This window comes from Macrotis lagotis, chromosome 2 (genome assembly GCF_037893015.1).
Source record: "Macrotis lagotis isolate mMagLag1 chromosome 2, bilby.v1.9.chrom.fasta, whole genome shotgun sequence".
In the NCBI taxonomy this organism is placed as follows: Eukaryota; Metazoa; Chordata; class Mammalia; order Peramelemorphia; family Peramelidae; genus Macrotis; species Macrotis lagotis.
In genome coordinates, this window is record NC_133659.1 from 330,281,487 (window position 1) to 330,303,320 (window position 21,834).

Here is a 21,834-nt window from a genome sequence, read left to right on the forward strand (position 1 = left end):
GGGGATACAACACATAAATAGGAACACAGGAACGCAGGGAATTCTTTACAAAAGGACACAATTACAAGTCAACTCTAACATTTCTTTTTTTGTTTTTATAGGTTTTTGCAAGGCAAAGTGACTTGCCCAAGGTCACATAGCTAGGTAATTGTTCAGTGTCTGAGGCTGGATTTGAATTCAGGTGCTCCTGACTCCAGGGCTGGTGCTCTATTCCAACATTTCTTGGTTTAAAAAAAAATCCAATTAGAGAAAATCCCTCAAAACCTTTACTCTCATTCTCCACTCAGCATGGTGCTAACATGTAGAGGCTTAACAAAAGCTCGTGAATTAACTGACCAACTCTGCACCCTTTGGTGGTTTAAATAATGTGAGGAGATAAGAGGAAGGAATAGGGAGGTAGAGACAGCTTTACATGAGAGCTAGGACTCCCTGCTCCTCAGCTGTGTGGGAGAAGTGGCAGGGCCGACCCCCAGCCTCTGTCCCAAGCAGCTCAAGGGTGATAACTGCTCTGATTTCCATGCCCCAAAGAGATTTATAAAACTCAGCCTACTCCAGACTCAGGTGGTCGGGACAAGTGCACCATGCCACACCAGAGGGACCTCAGGGTCAACCCCTGGGCTCTCTCACTCTCGGGGAGCTGGCTGCCTCTCTCCTCTTAGCTCTGCCCTCTTTGGGGCTGAGGAAGACCAACTGGTTACTCTTCCAGTGTGATTTGATTGGCAGGAAAATACTGACCCTGGATTCTGACCCAGGGCAGTGGGAGAAGGTAGGCTGCCCTCTATTCCTTTGTGGGAGAGAGGGAATGTTGGTCAGGTGCTTCTTCCTCCTCCTCCTTCTCCTTCTTTCTTCTTCTTCCTTCTTCCTCCTTCTTCCTCTTCCTCCTTCTTCCTCATCCCCTCTTCTTCCTCCTCCTTCTCCTTTCTTCTTCCTCTTCCTTCTTCCTCCTCCTTCCTCCTCCTCCTCCTTCTTTCTTCTTCTTCCTTCTTCCTCCTTTCCTCTTCCTCCTCCTTCCTCTTCCTCCTCCTTCCTCTTCCTCCTTCCTTCTTCCTCCTCCTTCTCCTTTCTTCTTCCTCTTCCTTCCTCCTTCCTTCCTCCTCCTCCTCCTCCTCCTCCCGCAGCCCCTGGCCGCCCCCAGCTTTCCTCCACGGCCCCCAGCCCCGCGGGGCGCCATGCGGAGCATCTGGCCGGGGCGGGGGGGCCGAACTTGACCTCGGCCCTTCCTGACCCCGCGCCCCCCGCCGCCGCCGCTATCTTCTTTCCCCGCCGAGGCGGCCGGGCCTGGGTTCCGATCGCGCTGGTCTCCTCGGGGAGCGGCTCGGCCTCCCGGGGTCCCGGGGTCCCGGGGTCCCACCCAAAACTACGTCAGAGGCCCTTGGAGGCGGCGCCCCGGAAGCCCCGCCCCCGGAGGAAGCCCCGCCCCGCGCCCTCCGACCGGAAGTCGATCCCAGGCGCAGCCGGAAGTGCGCCGCGAGGAGCCCCGCGGAACATGGCCGCCGGCTGCTCTTCCGGAAGCGGCCGCCGGGGCTCCCGGGGACGCGGCCCGCGGCCGACGCGCTAGCCCCGCCCCTCGGCCGTCCATGGTGCCGGCGGCGAGCCGCGGCTCCCGCTTCCCGTCAGGCCCGGCCCGGCCGCGAGGGGACGCCGCCGAGGGGCGGCGCCGTTGGCAAGGCGACGCTCCGGGCCGCTTCCGGCCCGTCTCGATGGCCGCGCGGGCGGCGCGCTCCTCGGCCCCGCCGCGGCGCTCGGCGCCCCGCTAGGCCTGGGGGGCGGGGCCGGCCCGGTCTCGCGAGAGCGCGGAGGGGGCGGGGCCGGGGCCGGCCCGGTCTCGCGAGAGCGCGGAGGGGGCGGGCGCGCGGCCCCGCGGCGGACGGAGCCCGAGATGGAGCCCGAGAGCCTGGAGTCGAGGATCAGTGAGTGACCCCCGCCCGGGCCCCCCGCGCAGCCCTCCCTCCGGGCCCGGGGCCCCCAGCCCGGCCTGCCCAGGGCCCCCCAAAGACGCCCCCAAACCCCCCGAGACCCCGCCCCAACTCCAGTCTCTCTCCAGGACCCCCCAATGCACCCTAAAGTCACAAACTTGACACCCCAAAACCTTCCCCACGAGCCTCCCCGAGCCCCAGCCCCATCTTCAGTCTCCCCAGGACCCCCCAAATGGACCTTAGAGCTACAAGCTCAGCACCCCAGATCTTCCCCATGAGCCTCCCCGAGACCCCAGCCCCCCACCTTCAGTCTCTCTCCAGGACACCCCCAATGTACCTTAATGTGATTCAACACCACAAAACCTTCCCCATGAGCCTCCCCGAGACCCCAGCTCCCCACCTTCAGTCTCCCCAGGACCCCCCAATGTACCTTAATGTGACTCAACACCCCAAAACCTTCCCCGCGAGCCTCCCCAAACCCCAGCCCCCCATTTTCAGTCTCCCCAGGACCCCCCAAATGGACCTCAGAGCTACAAGCTCAGCACCCCAGATCTTCCCCACAAGCCTCCCCGAGACCCCAGCCCCCCACCTTCAGACTCTCTCCAGGACCCCCGATACACCGTAGCTACAAACTCACCAAGTCTTCCCCAGGACTCTCCGAGCCTCCCCCAGACCCCAGGCCACCCGAGGCAATCCATCCCCCCTTTGTGCACCCCATATTTCTTCCCATTCTATCCCAACACCCACAGCCTGTGTGCCTAGATGTGACCCCAGGAACCCCCAAATCTGCCTCCAGGACAAGCATAAAAGAAAATCTCCGCCCAGATCCCTCTTTCTGTCGGCCCCCAGAGCCCGCTCACTCCTAACCTAGTGACCTAAATCGGCTTCCAGAAGCTCCCAAAAATTCCTGCCCTGATAGCTCTAGCCCACCCACCCACGTCTGTCCCCCAAATCTCATGGTTTTGTCTTCAGGTGTTCCCAGCCCACCCCCTTAATTCCTGGCTGCCCCCAAGATCCCCTCAGGATCCTCTTGTCCTCAGATCCCCAGGATTCCCTCCTTAATCTCCTCCCATCACCCCATCCCCTTCCTGATATCCCAGCTTGATCCTTCCTAAATTGGGAGTTGCCTCCCCGCCCCCGAAACCTCTGACTTTTCCCCCAAAATCCACCTCCACCTCTCATTTTCCCCTTGCTCATCCTGAAGCCATCCCTATAACCCAAATGACATTGTCATCCTATCCCCACAAATCCTCCTCCAAACTCCCACGGGACCCCCCAAAATCTCCCCAGGCTTCCCCTTCAGACTTTCTCTGGCTACTCCCAGACTGTTCCTACCCCTCCACTCACACAGCCCCCCTGTACTCCTCCCAAGGACCCACACCCTTCCCCAAATCTGCTTCCAGGACCTGCCTCCTCCCAAGCTCCTTCCCAGTTTCTTGGCCTCCTCTCCCCATTGCCCCGAGACATCCACGGGATGGGGGGGGGGACCTCTCACACACCCCCTTGCTGTAGCTTCCCCTGGTTTCCTCTCTACACCCTCATTTCATTTTCATCTCTACACTGCACACCCCCAACCCTGGAAGAACACACATTTCCACCAAATCCTTGCCCACCAGAGCCGGCCCGGGTCATTCAACCTCATCTCAGCAAGGGGAACAGGTGGACTCGGGAAGGCCCCTGACCCGGCGAGATATTGGCGTGTATGGACAAGGGGGGTTGGGAGAGACTCACCCCTTAATTTGGGGGACTGGACCTCAGAAGCTGAGGTATACAGGATTGGACTGGAGAAGACCCCAAGTATTTTTTCAAGAGAAGATATTGGGGGAGCTCAAGGGGGGCTTTTAAAACCCCCAGGAGGTGGGAGGTTTGGAGAAGAGCTTGGGCGACTCTGGGAGGCTGGCTCTGAGGACTCAAGATATCTGACTGCTCCCCCAGTCGCTGTCCCCACCAATCCAGCCTCGTGCCCCCCCATGGGTCCGTCAGCTGCCGTCCCCATTTCTCTCTCTTCCAGAGCAGGTGACACCGATCTCTGGGTCTCCTCTCCTGCCCCACCCCCGAAGCATGTGCTCTCCGGGCTGGCCAGTGGCCAAAGGAAGACCTCCCTCCCCCTGCCCCCCATTCACCCGTCTCCCGGAGTCCCCCGGGACTCCCGGACCCTGAGTGAGCTCCTCTGCCCCCTCCTGGGGTCTGCCGGCCCTATGGGGGTGGGGGTGCAAAAAGCTGCTCCTCAAGATCTGTCCCTGGTGGCCCAGACTGACCATCTAGTGGCTTCTCCCACCCTGGGCCCTTTGTAGAGAACTGGAGATTTCTGGGGCCCCACACCTCATTTCGACCCTCCAAGACAAGGTCTCTGGGGAGGGGCCGAGCCCTGGGGGGGTCTGGCTCCTGGGGCCTCCCCAGACAAAGCTCTGCAGCTCTCTCCAGATCTTCCTCCCCATTCCCTGTGCTTGTGTTGGTGCTGAGGCTGAGCTGGTCACCACCTCTAGAGTGCCCCTTCTGGGCCCCCCGACAACAGTCCTTGAAACTCCCGCCTCTCCATAGCAGCAGCCCCATAAGTCAGGGTTATCATCCACCACCAGAGGTCTTTTGTGGCTCAGGCCTTGGGAGGCCCTCCTCCCTGACCGTGCCCCCTGCTCCTTCCCTGTGGCGCAGACAGAGCTACCAACCCCCTCAACAGGGAGCTGGACTGGGACAGCATCGACGCCTTCTGCGAGCAGCTCAACAAGGAACTGGAAGGGTGAGTGGGGGGGGGATGCCGGGGCCAGCCAGGCACACCCACCCTCTGGGGAGCAGGCAGCCCTGAAGACATCCCTTTGTCTCTCCTCCAGGCCGCCGCTGGCCACCCGGCTGTTAGCCCACAAAATCCAGTCTCCCCAAGAATGGGAAGCCACCCAAGCCCTGACGGTGAGGTCCTGCTCCACCTTGAGACCAGAGCTGAGCCAGCCTCTGGCTGTGCCAGTGGGGGGAGGGCCCAGGAGAGGGCAGCCCCTGAGACAGGGATGGGGAGAAGAGAGACTTTTTTAAGTGTTTTCTCAATGTTTTGTATTTTTATCATTACTCACTACCCCAGTCCTACTCTGCAACCCTGGGCACCTTCTCTTGTGACTAGATTCCAAAAGAAAAAAGCAGTGGAGCCTAGCCAGCCAGCCTGTTGGCCACATGACCACATCTGATAGCACCCCAAGACCCCCCCCATGTTAGGAAAGGGTCCTGTTCCCCAGCCTAGACTCATAGTCCTGAACCCTTAGGGAGACGAGAGGGGAGAGAGTGCCTGCGAGTCAGGATGCTGGGAGCAGGGAAGGGGGCTTCCTTGGGGAAGGGAGAGATGGGGTTTCAACTGTCCCTGCCCTGCCCTCAGGTCCTGGAGACCTGTATGAAGAACTGTGGCAAACGCTTCCATGATGAGGTGGGCAAGTTCCGCTTTCTCAATGAGCTCATCAAGGTGGTATCACCAAAGGTGGGTTCCAGGAGACAGGTGGGGCACACGGCCCCCTCCCTCCTCCCGGGGAATCTGGGCTCTTGTTTGTATCTATCACATGGGCCAGGGTACCTGGGGAGGAACCCCTGCCCCATCCCTGTCAGGCAAGCCCCCCCACCCCCCCAAAGGTCCATATCCCCCTCAGATCCATGCCCCTTGCCCCCACAGGTCCATGCCCCTTGCCCCCCCCCCCATAGACACACCTGCCTGCTCATGAGAGGCTGGTGAAGGTGAACCAGTGCTGAGATGGGACCTTGTTTCTCTTTCCCTTCCCTTCCTCCCCATCTTTGTCACTCTGTCGCCCCAATCCCACGTGTTCCCTCTCTGTGCCTCCCCTGGGTCCCCCCTGTGCCTTCCACAAATCAGCAGGGATGACCTAAGTGCCTCCAGCTCCCTCCTTTTCTCTTCCGCCTTGGGAGAAGGAATGGCCCTGAGGGATGCGTGTAATCCAAGGACCAGAGGGCTGCTGAGAGTTGTGGGGGCAGAGACCAGGTCTGGGGTCCTGGGGCTGGGCAGAGGGCAGAGCTGGAGGAGTCAGGGTTCTTCTTCCTCCTCCCTGGGCAGTACCTGGGTACCCGCACCCCGGAGAAGGTGAAAGACAAGATTCTGGAGCTGCTCTACAGCTGGACTCTGGGGTTGCCTCAGGAGGTGAAGATCGCCGAGGCCTACCAGATGCTAAAGAAGCAAGGTGAGCCAGGGGCCGCCCTCCCACGGTGGACTGGCCCCGTGGGCAGAAGAAACCCAGAGGCTGAGAGGGTTGGGGCTAGGAGGGCGACTCCGAGCCCTGGGCCCTCAATGGGGCCCAGGGGCTGTCTAGCCTGCGCACAGTGACAGCCACACTGGCTCTGCTGGTCTCACAGGGATTGTGAAGATAGATCCCAAGCTTCCAGATGACGCCCCCTTTTCAGCGCCACCCACCCGGCCCAAGAATGGGATCTTTGAAGATGAGGAAAAGTCCAAGGTAAGGAGACTGTAGGGGCCAGCAGTCACCGCTCTGGGACAGGCTTGCCAAGGTCCGACAAGCCAGTAGGGGGCCCAGCCCCCTCAACATCCACCCCTGGCCTTTTCCTGGAGCCCCTGGCCCAGGCAGGTCTAGGTTAGAAGGTGGCCTTGCCAAAGAGATGTTGGGGGGGGCATGGAGGTGCTCACCGTCTGCCCCCGGCCTGCCCCTCAGTCCTCTTCCTTTTGTTGTATCCCCAGATGCTGGCCCGGCTGCTGAAGAGCTCCCACCCGGAGGACCTGAGAGCAGCCAACAAGCTTATCAAGGAGATGGTCCAGGAGGTGCCTGCTCAGGAGATGGCAGCTCCCGGGGCGGGCATGGTCAGGAGGTGGGAAGGGAGAAGAGGCCAGGCTGGCAGTGAGCGGGCTTCCTCAGTGCCCTCTCTGAGCAGGATGACAGCTCCCTGGCTTCTTCGCAGACTCGCAAGGATCCCCTGAAGTCCTGAGTAAAGGGGGCCATGCACACGCACACACACACACACACACACACATTCCGCTTTCTCTTCCTCTCCTCTTTGTCTCATTCCTCCCCACACATACACACACACACCTGTCTCGGCGCCGGCCGGCAGAGCTTGGCCACACTGCCCATATCTATCCCACACACACACACTGTGGTTCCCTGAGGTTTGCTACATTGACCAGCTGCTTAACCAACTCTAGGAATGATTCCCAGCATCATCTCATTTTACACATCAGGAAACTGAGGCCTAGAGAGAAATAACTTGCCTGAAGTTACTCAGAGAAATCATGGAGAGGCCAGGATCTGAATCCACCCCCCAGTGACTCCAAGCCACACTATTTGCCTAGGAACCTTCCAAGTGGGGCAGAGGGGATGTAGGAGCTCTGAGTGCCACAGGCCTCCAGGGCTGGCACACGACCCTCCGCCCTTTGTCTGGCCTGTCCCTAGGACCAGAAGCGGATGGAGAAGATCTCTAAGCGGGTCAGCGCCATAGAAGAGGTGAATAACAACGTGCGACTGCTGACTGAGATGGTGACCAGCTACAGTCAGGGGGAGACCTCAGTCAGCAACGATGAGCTGATGAAGGTGAGGCCTCGCCTCCAGGGTCCCGGGCAGCTTCTGGGGGGTAGGGGCTCCTCTCAGCCTCTCCTCCCTCTCCCCTCTGCCCCTGCAGGAACTGTACCAGCGCTGTGAGCGCATGAGGCCCATGCTGTTCCGGCTGGCCAGTGACACAGAGGACAATGACGAGGCCTTGGGTGAGCCCCAGGACCTTCAACCCCCGGGGTGTGCAGACTCCAAGAGTAGCCACCAGGGGGCGGGTGGCCTCTATGAGCTGGCACAGACCTGCTCCCTGGCTTCAAGCCTTTCTGTGATCCCCTCCCCCTAGTGGAGACACCAGAGAGGGGGGACTTTGCCTACCTGGACAGGGTCAAGCAGGGCTTCGTTTTTGAGCCAGTCCTTTTGAGGTGGAGGTAATTATTAGTATCTCGGTAAACCCACATCTCTTAGAGGGCGTGCCCCAACAATAGTCAAATATTTGGAGACCCCAGTGAGAAGCTCTGGCATATGAAGCCCTGGCCTCGGGCCTTCCTCCAGGGTCAGAGCACCCCTCCCTGAAGGGGAGCCCCAGAAGGGGCTGGTCTGGGATTCCTTACTCTCCTTCCTCCCTCCTGCCTATCCCAGCCGAGATCCTGCAGGCCAATGACAACCTCACCCAGGTGATCAACCTCTACCAGCAGTTGGTGAAGGGAGAAGAGGTCAATGGGGACCCAGCCTCCGGCCCCCTTCCAGGTGAGGCTGAGGGACGGGGCAGTCTAAGAGTTGACTCCAGGAGAGGAAGGGAGCAGGATGAACCAGGGCAGCATCTGTTCCCTGGGCCAGATGCGGGGAGGATAGCACGGAGCCTGTCCAGGTGAAGGACCAGAGATGTCCTCCTGTCCGTGCTCCATTTCTTATAATGTCCAACTTCCCTGTTCAGGGCCCTGCTGTCTTCTCCCTCCTCCCCAGGTAGCACCTCTGCCCTCCTGGACCTCTCTGGACTGGACGTACCTCCAGCAGGCCCGGCTGGCCCGGCCCCCCCCGGCCTGGCAGGTGGCTTGACCGGGCCAGAACATCCCACCGCACTCTCCCTGCTTGACGATGAGCTCATGTCTCTAGGTAAGGCCAGGAGGAAGGGGCAGGGGTCAGTGCCCAGCCGTGTGGTGCTGCTGCTGACCCTTAGAGCCAACACGGCCACTCATGGACCAGGCTGAAGGGTATCATTGGGGAAGGGAATCAGCTCCTTGCGGGCATTGATGGGGGGCTGGGCCCAGGAGGGCAGTCAGAAATGCCTAAGGGTGGGGGCCTCAGGCCAGGTCTCTGTCTCAAGCCCCCCAGCAGAGTTTAAGGAGCCCCCAGGAAGTAGTTTTCCTAGACTTCTCTTCTGTCTACTGAAGAAAGGCTTCTTGGCTTGGGAGCAGCAGCTGCCAGAACAGGAGGGCAGAGGTGACTTGTTGGCACTGCACCCCCACCTTTCTGGGATGGGGGACTGGTGGTTTGGCTAGACTCCTGATCACCACCCCCAACTCCCCATTGGTGAGCATTAGGGCATCAGGAACTGTTGAGTTCTGAGACCAGCCTGGTGGGAAGCAAGGCTGAGCCTGTAGAATATCCACTCCCCCTGGACCCAGAGCCAGCACTTGTGCTTGGACCCCTCTGGGGCAGGAGTCCAGGGGGCAGAGCCAAGCCTGGGGCTTGGTCAGGCAGGCCAAGGGTCCTGGCCCCCCCCCCCCCCAGCCTGAGTGGGTAGGAGAGAACTCAAGTCCAGCCCCGGCACTTGACAGTCAGGGAACAGGCCCAAAACGAGGACCCAGCTTTCCTGAATCCATCCAGAAGTTGTGGTCGAGGTCCATATCGTTAGACCGTAGCAGGGCATGGGGACCACACCCTGTGGGGTGTAGAGCCTGGCCATGCCCCAAGAGCCAGCCCACCCACCCCCCACCTCATCCAGACCTGCGACTCACACAGGAGAGTTCAGACTGGCTGGAGCCCTGATGCAGCCACCACACTTCCCTTCCTCTTGTGCCCACCCCCTTCAACTTTTGCTCTGAGTTGGCAATGAGTAGAAATAAAGGAAGGGGAAAGTCTGTGGTTCGACTGGGGTGTGAGAGATTGAACGGCGGGGAGGAAGCTGCGGGCGCCTCAGAGAAGTCCCCAGCTTGGGACTGAGCAGGGCCTGAAGAACAGTAGTGACCCCTGCCACCAGACCCATGCTTATGGGCACATTCACACAGGCATCGCCAGCATCCTTACAGCTGGACATTGTCCTTACACCCATTTCATAGATGAGCAAATGAAGACCCAGAGGGCATGACTCCCAGGGCCCTTGTCTAGAGCCTCTGCTGCGTAGGACCCCCCCACCTCCCCCTGCCCCCCCCAGCACTCGCGATAGAGCTAGGACTGGCATTGGACCCCAGGCCCTGACAGAGGCTCCCCACACAAAGCAACATGGGAAGTCGGGAGGCCCCTGCCTTCGAGGGAGGCTCCCAGCCCCTATTTGGGGAGTCACATGGCTCAGAACAAGTCACTTCCTGCTTCATGAGGCTTTTTGTTCATCTCTAAAATGGGAGATTTCTGTTTGTACCAGCTACACTACGAGCCTGGGTGATGCAGACCCCCATGTCCCTCCCCCAGAGCCCCCAGGGCAGCTCTCCCCTTGTTGCTGGGGAGCCCAACAGAAGTCTCATTCCTCAGCCTGGGAGCTCTTGGTTGGTTTTCTCTTCCCTCCCAGTTCTCATCAGCTCCTTTTGCCCATTCTCTGGGGGGGGTTGGATCAGAAGGTTGTCATGCCCCTTTCCCACACCAAGGTGCCAGTTCTGGAAGATGGCCTGGGGAGGCAGAGGACCAGGGCAGCCTTCCTCAGGCGGACGCTTTTGTCTCTAGGCCTCAATGACCCTACACCGCCAGCAGCCCTGGGCCTGGACAGTGGAGGATGGAATAGCTTCCAGGTAGGGGGAGGAGGAACCTGCTGGGCCTGTCCAGCCAGGGAAGGGGCCAGGCTGAGGAGGGAGGAGACTGCTCAGGACAAAGTGGGAACGAGGCCCAGCTTCCTGGGGAGTCTCCTGGGCTTGACCAGCCTCTCCCCAGGAGCAGAGAGCCACCCTCCAGCCTTTGCCCTCCAACCCCTTCTCTCTGTCTCCACATGCACTTCTCCTTTGCCAGTCATCCGAGAGCTTGGAGTTCTCCAGTGTGGCTCCCAAAACTGAGAGCCAGCCCTTGCCCCCGACGCCACCGTCATCCTCCAGCGGGCTTGACGACCTGGACCTCTTAGGGAAGACGCTGCTGCAGCAGTCCCTGCCCCCAGAGTCCCAGCAAATGCGGTGGTGAGGACAGTGCCCATTCAGCTGTCCGGCACCTTTGGGCTCCTGCCCTGCTGGGGAGAGGGGGGAAATGTAAGAACAGAGAAGGTGCCAGCCCTCATCTAGCAGCAAAGACAGGCCACCTGCCGGGAGGTCTGGTGTCAGGAGTGGGTGGGGATGGGAACAGCACAAGGGAATGGAGGCCAGTGAGGGCCCCCCGCCTCCTTCCCATCAGCACAGCCCTTCACCTCCCTTCTTTTCCTCTGAAGGGAGAAGCAGCAGCCAGCCCCTCGGCTCACCCTGCGTGACCTGCAGAACAAGAGCCTCTCTGGTGCCCCAACACTGCTCCCGGGTGGCACCTGTGAACCTCTCACGGGTCCCCAACCCCCGGATGAGATCTCGCTGGCCAATGTCTCTGTGCCCCTGGAGTCCATCCGACCCAGTAAGCGAGGGCAGAGCTGGGGAGCCTGGGCTGGGCCCTGTCCTGGGGGCTAGGACACAGCTGCTCATGCCAGCCAAGCTCCCGGCCTGGGCCCGTCCCCTCCTTGTAGAAGAGTGGCTGTGAGGCTCCCCGCCATCCCTCCCATCCGTGGCGCATGTGTCCGTGATCTGTAAAGTGCTGCCCAGGTGGCAGCAGGCGATCGGGGGAGAGAGTCAAGGTTTGGGGGCTTCTCCATCAGTGTGGCCGCCCTCCCAATGCCTGCCCCTTCTTTCTTCTCCCCCATCCCCCACCCTGGCTGCAGGCAGCATCCTGCCCGTAACTGTCTATGACCAGCATGGCTTCCGCATTCTCTTCCACTTTGCCCGGGACCCCCTGCCCGGCCGGCCCGATGTGCTGGTTGTGGTGGTCTCTATGCTGAGCACGGCCCCAAAACCTATCCGGAACATTGTCTTTCAGTCTGCTGTCCCCAAGGTGACCTTATGGGGTGGAAGGGTCGGGGTGGGCATGGGAGGGAGGGGACCTCAGACAGTGACTTAAATAAGCCAGGGGAGACCCCCCGGGGTCTCAGTCTCCTGATGCACGTGGGTTGAGGAGGGGGCGGGGCAGGGCCCAGGGTGGAGACGTGGGGATCATGGCCCTCTGCCCTGACACCATTCCCCAGGTGATGAAAGTGAAGCTACAGCCCCCCTCAGGCACCGAGCTGCCTGCCTTCAACCCCATCGTCCATCCCACAGCCATCACGCAAGTCCTGCTGCTCGCCAACCCCCAGAAGGTAAGAGTGGTCAAGGGCTGGAGACCCAGCCCCTGGCCTTGCCCTTCAGCTGCAGGAGACCTTCTTTCCTCTCTGGGCCTTAGATTTCTCCTTCCTAGGACTGCTGCCTCCCCGCTGAGGCCTGTGATTCTCCCTCTGCCCCCTAGGAGAAGGTCCGTCTCCGGTACAAGCTTACCTTCGCCATGGGGGACCAGACCTACAACGAGATGGGAGACGTGGACCAGTTCCCCCCACCTGAGTCTTGGGGAAGCCTCTAGAAGCAGGCCAGGGAAGGGAAGGGTGCCGGAGGCTCCAAGGAGGCAGGAGAGGACTCCCCTCCCACAGAGTGGGTTTGGGTTCCACCCCCAGCCCGGTCCCTCCCCCTCCTCAGGGCCTCTTTTGGTTAGGACCTCACTTGGAAGCCTGTGCTCCCTGGCAGACAAGATGGGGGCCAGCTTCCCCCTCTGTAGCCATACGCACTGGGGTTTGGTGCTTCTCTCCCTGGTGTTTCTCCAATGACTCGCTCTCCCCCCACTTTCCTCTTCTTCACCGAACTAAACCCAGATGGAGAGACTGAGGCCAGGGCCCCCTCCCCACACACAACAGCCTCATCTCTTAGCAGCCTACCCCTTGGCCAAGGACGTCCTGCTTTGATCTGTGGAGATGTGAGAGGATGGGGCCGGGAGGTGGGTGAGTGGACTTGGGGAAGGACCCAAAGAGGCCCTGGGGCCCCCAGCACCAGTGTAGCAGTCCTGGGGAGGGGCCAGGCTTGGGCACCACAGGATGACCCTGGACCTGGGTGGGGCTGGAGCCCTGCTCTCTTATGCCTTATGGAAAGGACTAGCCATAACCCAGGGGTGGCCTTACTGGAGCGGGGATTGTTCTACGGGACCCAGAGCCTCCCCTTCTCCCTTTCCCCTTGGGGGACACGGGGGCTAGCACCCCCACAGGAACTGGGTTGAATTTGGGGGCTTCGCCTCCAACTGTTTGCACTTCTCTGGTGTGGGCTTTGATGTTAATTCTTTCGTGTGAGTCTGTCTCTGTCCCCGTCCACAGTCTGGGTGGAGAGTATGGCTGGGGAAGGGAACCCCTGATGCTCCCCTCCTCCACATCCCATTTGTCTCCCCGATAGAACAGGGAAGGGGTGGCTGGGCCAGAAGAACGGTGACTCGTGGGTCGGGCTCTTGCTGGGGTATTTCTGGGATTTTCCATGCAGCTTCTCCCTTGCCAGGCCTCTCCATAGCTCTCTTCTGTCATGGGCCTGCAGGACTGCCCCCGGGGCCCATAGGTGGCTCTGGTGTCCTGTGGTCAGAGGGACATTGTGCTGCATCGAATGTGGTGTATTTATGGAATATAATAAAGAGTTCTTTCCTGGACCCTTGTGGAAGTGCCGAAGTTGGGGAGCCCTCCAAGGAAGGGCTGTAGTACCTTCTGGTCCCAGGACCCTGGGCTGCAGCAGACAGCGTGCCCTCCCCTGTTTTGGTCTCTGCAAGTGCTGGGTGAGGGCCAAAGATCACTGAGATTTCAAAAATGAAAGTTTAAGAGGAAATAGTGAGATCAGAAGAAGCTGGAGCTTGTGGAGCCAACAGTTGGGATCCTCCACCTGAATATTCCAGGGGTCTTTATTGACATGGTCCCCCCTCTCTGGGGTAATGTACCCACAAACAAAGTGACATCCCTCACTAAACCATGTGCCCCAGGGGCGGCCTGATACACAGGGCAACACACCAGAGATTGTCACGATCTGCCAGAGGGCTCAAGGTCGCAGTCCACCTGGAAGTAGTATTGAGCCTCAAAACCACTTTGTGTTTCAGTCGTGATCAATTCTTGGTGACCCGACTTGGGTGGCTTTCTTGGCAGAGATACTGGAGTGATTTGCCTTTTCCTTCTCCAGGTCATTTTACAGAGGAGGAAACTGAGACAAACAGGGTGAAGTGACTTGCCCAAGGTCACACAGCTAGGAAGCGCACGAGCCTTCCTATCTCCAAATCCCAAAAGCTGCCCTGCCTCTAAGTAGCAGAGTCACAATTTGGAATCCGTGCCCTCACTATGGTCAGAGGAGGGAATTTGGAAACCCCTCTGCTGCCTTCTCTGATGGGCTTCCCATGAGTTGAACTGATAGCCCCCCAAGCTGGCTGCTTGAGTTTCAGGACCCTTCTGGTGCTCTCCCTCCTCACCACCCCTTAGAACCTCTTGGGTCCCTAGTGGTGAGTCCTCTATTACCTCATCCACATTGTCTTCTTGAACTTTCCCAGCCCCATGCCACCAGAACACTTGGTTAATTAACTTCACCTACTGACCCAACCATTTTCCTAGTCAGGCAATAATTCCTTACATTTTGAGAGTTCTTGTTTTGTTCCAGGTCTGAGAAAGGAAAAGTTTAACAAACCTCGGTCCCCTCAAGCAGCTTACGATCTAATAATAAAGACAAAAGTAGAGCAGAATACAAAAGGGGTCCAGAAAAGTAGGGAACTGGGTGCACCCTCCTGTCTGGGATGGTCTTGCCTAACTGGATTGATGAGAGAAACTTCTTGGAGAAAGTGAAATGCCCACTGAATGAGGATGACTAAAAATTCAATGGTGAAGTGAGGGTGGCCAGGCATCAGGCACAGCTTGAGCAAAAGAAGAGAGGTGGGATAATGCAGTCCTTAATGACGGTTGTTGAGTGTAAGATGTTTGGAGAGGAAGAACCAAGGTTGGCAAGGTAAGTTGGGAAGTCTCAAAAGCACTTCTGAATTGCGCCTGAAAAGCAGACACCTGAAGCTGCCTGAGCAGAGGAAGGGACATGGGATCAAAAGTGATTCTTTTCCTTTTTAAAAATACATTTCTTAATTGACTCTGTTTTTACATCACCTAGATGTTCTCAATTCTTTATTTTAAAACTATTTTTGGTTCAAAATTCTCTTCCCATTGAGAAGACAAAGACCCTCACATAAATGTATGGTCACGCAAAAAATTGTTCTATTAGCTTTGCCCCCCCCCCCCCCCCCCGCCAAAAAAGGAAAAAGGGAAGAAAGAAGGAAAGAACCTCTGCTTTGGTCTGGATACATCCATCATTTCTCCCTTTGAAGGTGGGCAGCATGTTTCATCAGGAGACCTTTGGAATTTTGCTTCATTGCCTTGTGCCTCTGAGCCGAGAAATTTTTAAAGAATTATTATTTAAGGCAATGGGGTTAAGTGATTTGTCCAAGGTCATGCAGCTAGACAATTATTTTCTGAGGTCACATTTGAACTTGGGTCCTCCTGACTCCAGGGCTGGTACTCTATCCACTGTGCCACTGTACGGATTCTAAGACTGTCTCCAAATGCAGGCCGGAGACCCATGTTGACAATGATAAACCTACTGACCTCCTAAGCAAGCTCCTCTCCACATCCTGCACTCTGCAACCTCTAATTTACCCAGAAAAGCCCTGTCTTGCTCAGTTCTTTACCTGCTCTATATTTAGACATTCACATGTACAGATAGAAGATGCCAAATGATCGGTTTTCTCTACAATCCTATTATGCTATTGTGTGTGCATTTCCAAACCTGGTCCCAAGAAAGAACCCTAGGCTTGGTCAGATGCTGCCAGAGGGATCCAGGTCACACAAGAAGGGGAGAAACCCTGCTCTAGGTCAGATCTCTACCAAGCAAAGAGCCATGGGCTGGGAGGCCTTCCTCGCTCCTCAGGAGAGGAGAAGCTGAAGTGGGGGAGGGGTGAATGATCAGAGGAGAGCCTGGCATCCTAGTGCCAGGCTCTAATTCTGCCTCCTACCAACTGTAACTTTCCACAACACTTTGTCTCTTGGGTCTCAGAAGTCTATGCTTCTAATGACCCATTTCAAAGATACTTCTGGTTCTGACATTCCCTGTTCTGGGGCCCCTCCCGGTCCCATCATCCCCTGTTCTAAAGTGCTGTCCAGCCCTGACCTCCCTACTCTGTGACCCATCCCAGCCCTGAGCTCTCCTACTCTAAGGGGTCTCCGACTTGCAGAATGTAGGGGCAGCGGTTGAGTTAACCTTTGCATGCCCTTAGTTGTCTAAGACAATGTTTAAGTTAATTTATCCCTATGTCTTTTCTGGCCATCATTATCATCACCCTTAATTATCAGTAGCTGACCTGCCCACAGTTAGGAAACCTTTAGGTATTGCTCATTTGAGAAATCTGAGGCTGGGGGTGGGGGGAGGCCTCCGGTCCCAGGTCCCCCAGGTGTTGTAAGGGAACGAGGGAAAGAGATGAGAAGCTGGGTAGGGAGATAGGTAAAGGGGAGATGAGGAAGGGAGCAAGGGGAGGGTTTCTTTTTCCAAAATAACATCTTATTGCATACTTAATGAATATAAAATGAGCATTTCCATATACAAGATAAACGGGGAGTGGGGAAAGTACTGTAAGTGAAGTTTCAGGTATCTCCTACATTGTTTTGTTGTTCCTTTTAATTATATAATAAATTCAACACATCATTTTCAAGACTTCTGTTTCTTGTTCCATACATTAAAAAAAAATACTTTGATGACCCATTTTCTTGTCAACCATATCATTATTCCTCCCTCCCGTCTCTTTTTTCCTTTGAAAAAATGAAAAACAAAAACCTTTGTGACAGATCTAGGCAACCAAGAGGAAACAAATCCCCACATTGACTGTGTCTGCAAACAATATGTCTCATTCTCCATCTTGAACCCATCCAAGTGATGAGCTTTTCAAAAACAACCTGGAGGAGAAGGGGCAGGGGGAGAATCTGGCTACTGAGAACCAAGGGACTGGGTGGGCTGAGCCTTGATGCCTCAGAGGGGAGACTGGCGGGCAGGTTCCTCACTACCTCGCAGAATCTAGCAGGCTCCCACGTTTGTGGGTCTCTCTCGGGTTATGTCAGACTGGTGGGAATCCAGAGAGGAAGTAGGCTGAAGGACTAACTAACTGGACCTCAGACTAAGAAGAGGAAGGTACTTTTGTGGGAGAGAGAAGAAGCTATCAATCTGAAATGTAGCCTACTCTGTCTGATGGGGAGGTACTGATTGGTTTCAGCTGATTTCAACTCCACTCAGGTGATGGGGAGGTTAGAGGAATATATCAGGAAGTGAATGTGATATATATTTTAATTTTAATTTGTTTTAATAACCCCTTTAATTCTGAATTATCCCTTCCCTTCTTATCAAGTCTTGTAACAAACATTAAAAAAAAAGATGTCTGACAAAATTAATCAGGAATTAGATAAAGTATGCAGTGTTCCACATCTGAAGGCCCCCACCTCTGGGAGGGAGATACATTTCTTGGCTCTTCTTCCAAGACAAATTGGCATCACTAAACCTTTTATTTTTAACTTTTTGCAAGGTAATAGGGTTATGTGACTTGCCCAAGGTCACACAGCTAAGTCATTAAATGTCTGGGGTCACATTTGAACTCAGGTCCTCCTGACCCAGGGTCAGTGCCACTTAGCTGCCCCCTAAATTTTTTTTAAATTAAAAAAAGTAAAAATAGATATCTAAGGAAAGAAGAATGTGGGGCAGGGGTCCAGTCATACCAAAGGTGTGGTATTTACTTAAAAGAAGCACTGGCCATGAAGAAGCCTCAGCTAGGGAGTGGAGACCTGTGGAGAGGCTTTCTGATGCCCTGGCCCATTCAGAATAGGATTCTCTGTATAGCCAACTTTTCAAGGATGTGTTTATTGTGTAAAGTCTGCCTGTGTAATCCTACCATGGAGATTATAATATTTTATAGGCCCTGCCCTACTCATGCTTGTGCCATGTCAGTGCCTCAGTTTCCCCAGGTGCTCAAACCATTGAAACCCAGGGTTGCTGCTGCCAACTCATGCCTCTGGAGTGTTTGGGGAGTCTTAAAAATGAAATACAAATAGGAGGAGTACCCAGATGCCTGATGATTGGAAACTGAGTCATCTATCCAGAGGCTAACACTGAGTGACTTGACCTGCCCAGGTCAGGAGCACACCCAGGTCCTTGTCATCAGGGTCTAATGATAATCCCAGCTCACATTTACCTGGGGCTTCATACTTCCGGCCCAGCATCATCCTTGTCCTCTGGGGACCTAAGCTCAGTAGGGTGCGGTCCCAGGAAAATTCATCCCTTGTTGGCTAACCTCCTTTGTTGAAGGAAAATTCCTGTTAGGTTGAATTCATTTTTGACAGGTGGAGATACTGAGGCCAGGTCAGTTCATTAAAGTGACCCAAGACCACGGCAGTGGGCTCTTCTCCCATCCCCAAATCCCTTCCCCCATCCAAAAAGGTCTAATTACTATCTCCTTACTCAACATGCAAGATTCCATCTCTGAGATTTTGCTCGCCCATCTAAAACTCCACCTTTTGCAACCCCTGGCTCCCTTCAAAGTTCAGCTCCCTCTTAGGCTGGACACACAAACCAGATTTCATGACTTAGCAGAGATTAGTGAATAATCAGGCAGCATTGTCTCAATATTGTACAGTTAGCCATTGAAAAATGTCTACCTAGGAGAGCAGAATTTGAACTCAGGTCTCCTGATTTAGGTCTAGTGTCCACAGAACCTTTCTTCCTTCCTTGACCTTCTTAGAAGTTATGAGTGGTGACTGAACCAGAGCTATGACTTCAGATCCCAGAGACTAAGAAGCCGAGTTGGGGTCCAGGGTGGTCTGGATTAGAGGTATCAGGTTTTTCTTAACTTTCAGGTACAGTGGATCTCAATTCTCGTGCCTCGGAGCATAGTAATCAGAGGACAGACTGATCACAAGGAGATTCCTTTGTGTGGATCCTCCGAAGGAGGCAGCAGAGGTAGGCATTTTGGGGCAGAGGCAGGTAACCTTGGGATGAAGGTGAACTCTTGTCTTAGCCACCATTCCCCAACCCCCACTTCCCACTCCCACACAAGTGCTATCTTTCAAGGCTATGGACAGGCTTCCCCAAAGTGGGAGGGACTTAAAGAAGTGGGGTAGGAGTAGCTATGTGATGTAAAGTCACCTCCCTACTCTAGACTTGTGAAAGTCCATCTATATTTAGGGCTTAGAAGTTTACTGTTAGTCCTGTCTAGGCCAGGACAGAACAGAGAATGAATTTAGGATCATAGAATTTAGTATGCCCTCTGAAGAGATGGAGCCAAATATAGGGAAACTGAGGTTCAGAGAAAGGAAGGAGAGCCAGAAACCAAGTCCTCCTCCTGCCTTGCCTTGCTTCACCAAGGGAGGCCCCCCTTAAGATGGAGTCAGAGACCCAGATGGGGGAAGATAAAAATGAAACAGATGCAGAATCAGAAGACTTTGATGACCCCTTTTCTTGTCAACCAATTCCCTATTCTGCCCTCAGAGGGATGCCAGTTCAATGGAGAGTCAAAAGGAATAGCTGGGAAACTATTGGGCAGAGATAATAATGGGATACATCAGAGGGCTCAGACTTATCGGTACTAGAGAAGGTCAGGGGAGGAACCACTCAGTCTGGACTACAGTAGTCAGCCCTGAAAGACTTCTTGGAAGAAGTGAGACAGGGGTTGCCCCTGGAGCACAGTCATCAATTTTCAGATAGAAATCTTGAAGACTTTACCCATTTTTCAAAAGAGGAAACTGAGGCACAGATTTGGTGATAAGACAGTATGGAAAGATTGTTGGGATTTAATGTCAGTGACATTAAAGCAACTTAATCCCTGGGCAAGTCACTTCTCCCTTGGCCTTGGTTTCCCCTTGTCTAAAGTGAAGGGGTTGGTCTAGGTAGCCAATGATGTGAGTTCTGGTCTGCATCTAAGATCCTGTGACCCAGAGCTTAAAGGCTGTTTCATCTGGAAGGGTCTTGGGAGGTTGTTTAGCCTATTTCCCCCTCATTTTAAAGGTGAAGAAACTGAGACTCAGAAAGTTCAAGGTACCAAGAACTGTATGGCCTTGGGCATGTGAGAACCTCTCTGAGCTTCTATAAAATGGTGGCAGTAGCAGTCCTGAGGGAAGGACTTTGTAAATCTTGCAAAGCTACAGAAACATCGACTTTTATTATTTTGTCCAACATTACATCTAGTTCATAAGCAGGAGGGCTGGGAGTCCAGATCGTCTCATTCCAATTCACTGGCAAACATGAACACACAGGACACAGGAGCTAGGAAAAGGGGAAAAATACTTATACTTAATATACTGCTTCTCCTGGGTCCCATGAGCCCGAACCCAGGAGCTCTGGATCCCCCACCCTCCAGTCTAAGAAGCTAGTCTATCCTGGAGTCGGATTTTACTGTCAAATGTCGGGTACCTAAGTCACGCTTGAGCTTCTAAGTCCAATCACAGGATGGCAATGACCTTGGGTTCATAGAGGTGTCCTGAAGGGCCTACTATGTGCTAGGGAATACAAGGACTGCTCAAAGAGCTGCCGTTCTCTTGGAACGGCTCAGGACTCTGTCTGGTGGAGTCCAGGCTTCTGATTCTGCCTGTTTCATTTTCATCTTCCCCCATCTAGGTTCCTGACTCCATCTTAAGGGGGCCTCCCAGATCTAAATCCAGGCCCCTGGCCACAGAGGGAGGCATGTTGTACCCACAGCTCTCTGAAGCCAGCGGCATACAAGGCTCCGTTCATAGGGGAGTGGATCCATCCACATCCCCAAGAAGACAGACCCCAGAGCTTATCTGGTCCAGGGCTCTTCATCGGAGACTGATGAACTTAAAGCATGTATAATATGTGACTACCTCAATAGTTGTTTCCCTTTATAATCGGGTGTTTTACTTTATGTATTTGAAGCATTATTTTGGATGGGCTCCAGCACCCTGGGCTAACTGCCAGGTAGATGGGAAGCCCTCCTTTATTCATCCAGTCCCTGCATTTTACTGAAGAGAAAACTGAAACCCAGACAAAGGACGCCTGCTTGTCCGAGATCCCACTTCCAGGGGAGGACCGGAGTTCAAATTCAACCCCCAGATCCCTGACTCCAAACTCCAAAGCCTGGCCCTGGGAATGTGTCCGGAAGCAAGGGTTGATGGCAGAGTTTAACTCCGGTGAGGTGATTTCAGTCTCCTGGGGACGTTAGCTGGGACCCGCCCCCTCTTCCTTCCAGAAAGCCCTCCGCTATTCTTGGCTTCCAGCCTCCCCTTTTGAGTGGGGGGAGGGGAGATCCAGTCAACCTCCTGGGCTACTTGGCCTGGCCAGAACCTGAGCTTTTGACCCTTTGCCAGGAGTTCCCTTGGCCCCTGGCTCTGTTTTCACACCCCTTGGAGATCCCTGGGGCTGGCAGGAAGTAGTTGGTCTGTGACAGCCCTCTGATCAGCATCTGAAGCCTCCCCACTAGGGATCACAGACTTCCACTAGCAGAAGAGCTGGGGCTGGAGGGACAATTCTCTGTTCTTTTTGTGTACTGGGAGACTTCGAATAGCACCCTAAATTTTCTGGACTTCAGTTTCCTCATCTAAACTTGAAGGGGTTGGACTACATGATTGAACATCACAGAAGGGATCACCCAGGTCTTTTATTCCAACCCTCTCCATTTACAGGTGGAGAAACAGATCCGCAGAGGAGACCCACTATCACAGAAGCATAACATAGGAAGCTAGAAGCAACCTCTTCAGGACAGAAGCCTAGGGAAATTGAATGTCTTGAGCAGGGTCCCTTTCCACTGTATTGTCTCCCTCCCTAAGAATTCTCAGATCCCTCAGGACCCCAATGTTCCTTCCCCTGCTCTGGGACCTGAGGGGAAAAGGAGCAGAGGGAAAAAGGAAGAATCGGAGGAGTTAGTGACCAAACAGATGAATAACAGGTTCATTCCTTTATCACTGCCAAGATCCTGAGCACCTCTGGCCTCAATGGGCAGGAAGGGATGGCAAGAGACTTGGAGCTAGGAGATTCAGGTGTTTCCCAAAGCTTTCACTAATTCGTCATGTGCCAAGGAGGGAGCTGCTGAGGCAATAAGTGCCTTCACTGAATTTCTCTAGAGTCTAGACCTTCATTTCCCCATCTAGAAAATGAAGGATTTTAATTAATTCTGGATTGGAGTTCTGGGAATGAATCGAGGCAAGTCTCTTCTCTTTT

General features: G+C 55.1%; 1 protein-coding gene across 3 annotated transcripts; it reads left to right on the plus strand.

Moving 5' to 3' along the window:
* Positions 1 to 1,443: 1,443 nt before the first annotated feature.
* On the plus strand, positions 1,444 to 13,261 carry GGA1 (golgi associated, gamma adaptin ear containing, ARF binding protein 1). 3 transcript variants are annotated; one of them, XM_074226881.1, is made up of 18 exons: positions 1,444 to 1,910; positions 3,928 to 4,076; positions 4,569 to 4,653; positions 4,745 to 4,820; positions 5,275 to 5,373; positions 5,959 to 6,082; positions 6,255 to 6,355; positions 6,595 to 6,675; positions 7,304 to 7,441; positions 7,530 to 7,611; positions 8,039 to 8,146; positions 8,363 to 8,512; positions 10,277 to 10,341; positions 10,556 to 10,716; positions 10,962 to 11,134; positions 11,436 to 11,605; positions 11,796 to 11,906; positions 12,053 to 13,261. In XM_074226881.1, the coding sequence occupies exons 5-18, from the start codon at positions 5,290 to 5,292 to the stop codon at positions 12,161 to 12,163; spliced, it is 1,659 nt and encodes a 552-aa protein (XP_074082982.1). In that variant the 5' UTR covers positions 1,444 to 1,910; positions 3,928 to 4,076; positions 4,569 to 4,653; positions 4,745 to 4,820; positions 5,275 to 5,289; the 3' UTR covers positions 12,164 to 13,261. The 3 variants fall into 3 exon arrangements, with proteins under 3 accessions (XP_074082982.1, XP_074082983.1, XP_074082984.1); XM_074226882.1 differs by having other exon boundaries at positions 1,592 to 1,910; positions 3,933 to 4,076; XM_074226883.1 differs by lacking the exon at positions 3,928 to 4,076 and having other exon boundaries at positions 1,592 to 1,910.
* Positions 13,262 to 21,834: the final 8,573 nt, after the last annotated feature.

What these genes read in the sequence shown, in the direction of transcription:
- GGA1 (XM_074226882.1), top strand. Translation starts at nt 1,880, where the DNA reads ATGGAGCCCGAGAGCCTGGAGTCGAGGATCA. An exon ending in GCAACGATGAGCTGATGAAG is followed by an intron (nt 7,442 to 7,529) that starts GTGAGGCCTCGC and finishes CTGCCCCTGCAG; the next exon opens with GAACTGTACCAGCGCTGTGA. An exon ending in GGACAATGACGAGGCCTTGG is followed by an intron (nt 7,612 to 8,038) that starts GTGAGCCCCAGG and finishes TGCCTATCCCAG; the next exon opens with CCGAGATCCTGCAGGCCAAT.